Source organism: Pterocles gutturalis, unplaced genomic scaffold (genome assembly GCF_000699245.1).
Source record: "Pterocles gutturalis isolate BGI_N339 unplaced genomic scaffold, ASM69924v1 scaffold24848, whole genome shotgun sequence".
In the NCBI taxonomy this organism is placed as follows: Eukaryota; Metazoa; Chordata; class Aves; order Pterocliformes; family Pteroclidae; genus Pterocles; species Pterocles gutturalis.
In genome coordinates, this window is record NW_010121151.1 from 3,308 (window position 1) to 6,151 (window position 2,844).

At 59.5% G+C, this 2,844-nt stretch overlaps 1 protein-coding gene across 1 annotated transcript; it reads right to left on the reverse strand.

Annotated features, from left to right (window-relative positions):
* Positions 1–1,012: 1,012 nt before the first annotated feature.
* Positions 1,013–2,590, reverse strand: NUBP2 (nucleotide binding protein 2; the record flags this gene model as incomplete). Its single annotated transcript, XM_010077158.1, has 4 exons — positions 1,013–1,158; positions 1,745–1,814; positions 2,112–2,222; positions 2,436–2,590. Coding segments are annotated over 4 exons (482 nt in total), but the record flags the coding sequence as incomplete, so codon positions are not given.
* Between the last annotated feature and the right edge of the window lie 254 nt (positions 2,591–2,844).

Consider the following 2,844-nt stretch of genomic DNA (forward strand, 5'->3'; position numbering starts at 1 on the left):
GGAACAGCCAGCACAAAGCACCCCACAAAGGAATGCCAGGGCCAGCTTCCAGCAAGAGAAGGGACTGGCTGGAGCTTGGAGCTGGGATGGAAGGAGGAAAGATTCAGCTGAACCCCAGCAAGGAAACAGGGAAAGGCAGGAGGGACCAGGACGTGCGGGAAGCGCACACAGTACCCAGACTCACAGCTACAAGGAGGCCTGAAGCCGTGGAACAACAGAAGTCACAGACTTGGATTTTAAGAAAAGTATTTACTGCCTGGAACCTTTAAAAATAATTCCTGAGTCACAATAACCCCCAGCAGCCCAAGAAAGGCAGCACGGCAGGATGCAGAGCTCAGACGGGTGGCAGATCTCCTGAAGACGTTTTCTCACGTGAAGCACACACCATGCCCTCATCAGCCCATCAGAAACCAGCGATGCGAGGTGTCAGAGCGCGGTGGCCTGGCCTGGGTCCACCTCAGGGCATCCAGCACGATCGCACCAGCCACTGAGCCAAGTACTGTATAATCCGTCAACGCGAGAAAAGCGGAAGGCAGCAGCACACGGAGCCATGATGCAGACAATGGGTGTTGGCTGGGTTCAGCGACAGGAGAACAGGCGATGGCGTTTGCCGCTGTGGCCGCATCGGGTGATCGCCAGAAGCACCGCGGCGTATGAGACACCGCAGACACAAGCTAGAGCTCCCCAAGCACCCGCCCAACGGCTGGCTGCGGAGGAAGGCGCTGCGAACACACGTGCCATATGGGCAGAGCACCCTTGTGTCGGGAAGGCGAGAAGCAGGCTGTGGTGTGTGTGCAGGAGCACCCACGCAAGGGCTCTTCAGATCTGGGGGGCTGGAGCAGCACTCCCCTTTTTGGATCACCGTGAGCGGCACTGATGCTGTGCTCCCCCACTCTCTCCATTGGGCCAGTTTTATAACTAGTTTCTGCGCCTCCCTTCCCTGCCGACACGGCTGCTGGTGGAGCTGCCAGCCCAGGGGCTCTGCCGGCGAGAGTCCAGCTCCGTGCCCTCCTCAGGAGCTCGGCTGTGACGTTCCATCCAAGATGTGTTGGGCGATGCGCGTCAAGGCCGGGAAGGCAGTGCTCTTGGGAAACTCTTGGATGAAGTCTCTGCCTTCCTCCAAGCTCTGACTGAGCTGGGGGTCCAGAGGAACACAGCCTGTGGGAGAGGAGGAACGGGGACGGTGACTGCTTGCTACTTGTAAGGCAAAGGCCCAGAGTCAGGATACTAAAAAAAGGACCACACTAGAGCCAGCTCCGAGGGAAGCAGGAGGAAAAAGGGCAACCACTACAATCATGGAGCCCTCCAGGAGCTATTCACCAGCAACTGGTCCAAGACCCCCCCTACAGTGCTTCACAAGAGACCCCACCCCAACCCCAGCCCTGTTGGGAGGGCAGGGTTCAGCCCTCAGACCCCATTTCTCAGGGAGGTTCTGGGGCATTTCGGGATGGCTCTGTTTAGCTCCAGGCTCGCTTACTCTGTCACCACGATGTCGGCAGCCAGAGCAGGCTGCTGATCACTGCCTCTGCCCCAGTGGGGCCAGATGCCCTTTCTGAGCAGTTTGGATGGCAGGGAAGCAAAGCAAAAGCCATGTCTTGGCTCTGACAGGGCAGCAGAAGCTCCCAGCGACCTGGAGCCCAGCCTGCCCGCCCCCATAACGCTGCATCCCTCTGCTCAGGCACTCCCACAGCACCACAGGGACATCGCTGATGACCACAGCGAGCTCTGCTCCAGAGCCACTCACCTAGGAAGGGGACCCCCGCGTGCTTGGCCAGCTCCTCGCCTCCCCCTTTGGAAAAGATGTTTGTGCACTCCTGAAGGAGGAAGGGCAAAAGCAGCGAGTCACAAACCCCGCAGCCCTGTGCGACACTGCCTGCCTGTGAGCAGAGCCAGCTCCCCTCCACCTCCCAGCCTCAGGGCGCTGCCTTTGCCCCTGCCCTCCCCCAGCTCTCTCTAGGAAAGCAGAGCCAGCAGCTCCTTCCAAAGCTGACACGCAGCAGCCAGAAGCTTCTCGTCTCCCCAGCTCACAGCATCGCCCTCGTGGCATTCACCAATTTTCCCCCCATCACGAACGAGAACCCGCAACAGCCCAGCGGTCCAAATAAACTCACCGAGCAGTGCGGGCAGACAAAGCCGCTCATGTTCTCCACGATGCCGAGAACCCGTAAGCCCGTCTTCTTACAGAATGTCAGCTCTCGCCTCACGTCTCCCACAGACACGGCCTGCAGGAGAGAGTAGCAGAGATCAGGGGTGTCCATCTGTCCAGACGGGCAGTGGGTCTGGAGCAAATGTGCATCAAACGGGAGGCAGAAGCGTAGAACAAGCAGCCACGGACAGGTCTGTGCAAACACCCACCCTGGGGTGCATGTTTTCCCCCCAAACCACACCCAGAGGCAGAAGCCTGCTCGGGAACTCCAGCGCAGCCCCAGCCCTACCTGGGGCGTTGTGACCAGGATTGCTCCGAGCGGCTTGTAGGGCCGCAAGGCCTCCACCGTGGAGATGTGCTCGTCGGACGTGCCTGGCGGCGTGTCCACGATGAGGAAGTCCAGGTCCCCCCAGGCCACGTCAGCAACAAATTGTTTGATTAAAGCTACAGAAATAAAAGGGGCAGAAAAAAAAACCCACCAGGTTTCAGCAAGTGCCCTGGGAGCCATGGGCCAGGCTGGGCAGGGGTTGGGACACACCCTGGGTGACAAGGGCCTGGGAGAGGTGACAGGGCTATCTGTCAGCACAACATGAGCTGTGCTCCCCCCCATCTGAGTGACCTGAACCCACTCCTGCAGAACAGGAGCCTCGTTCCTCCAAGGAATGACCTGCCCAGAAGAGCCTGGTCCCCAGCAGCAG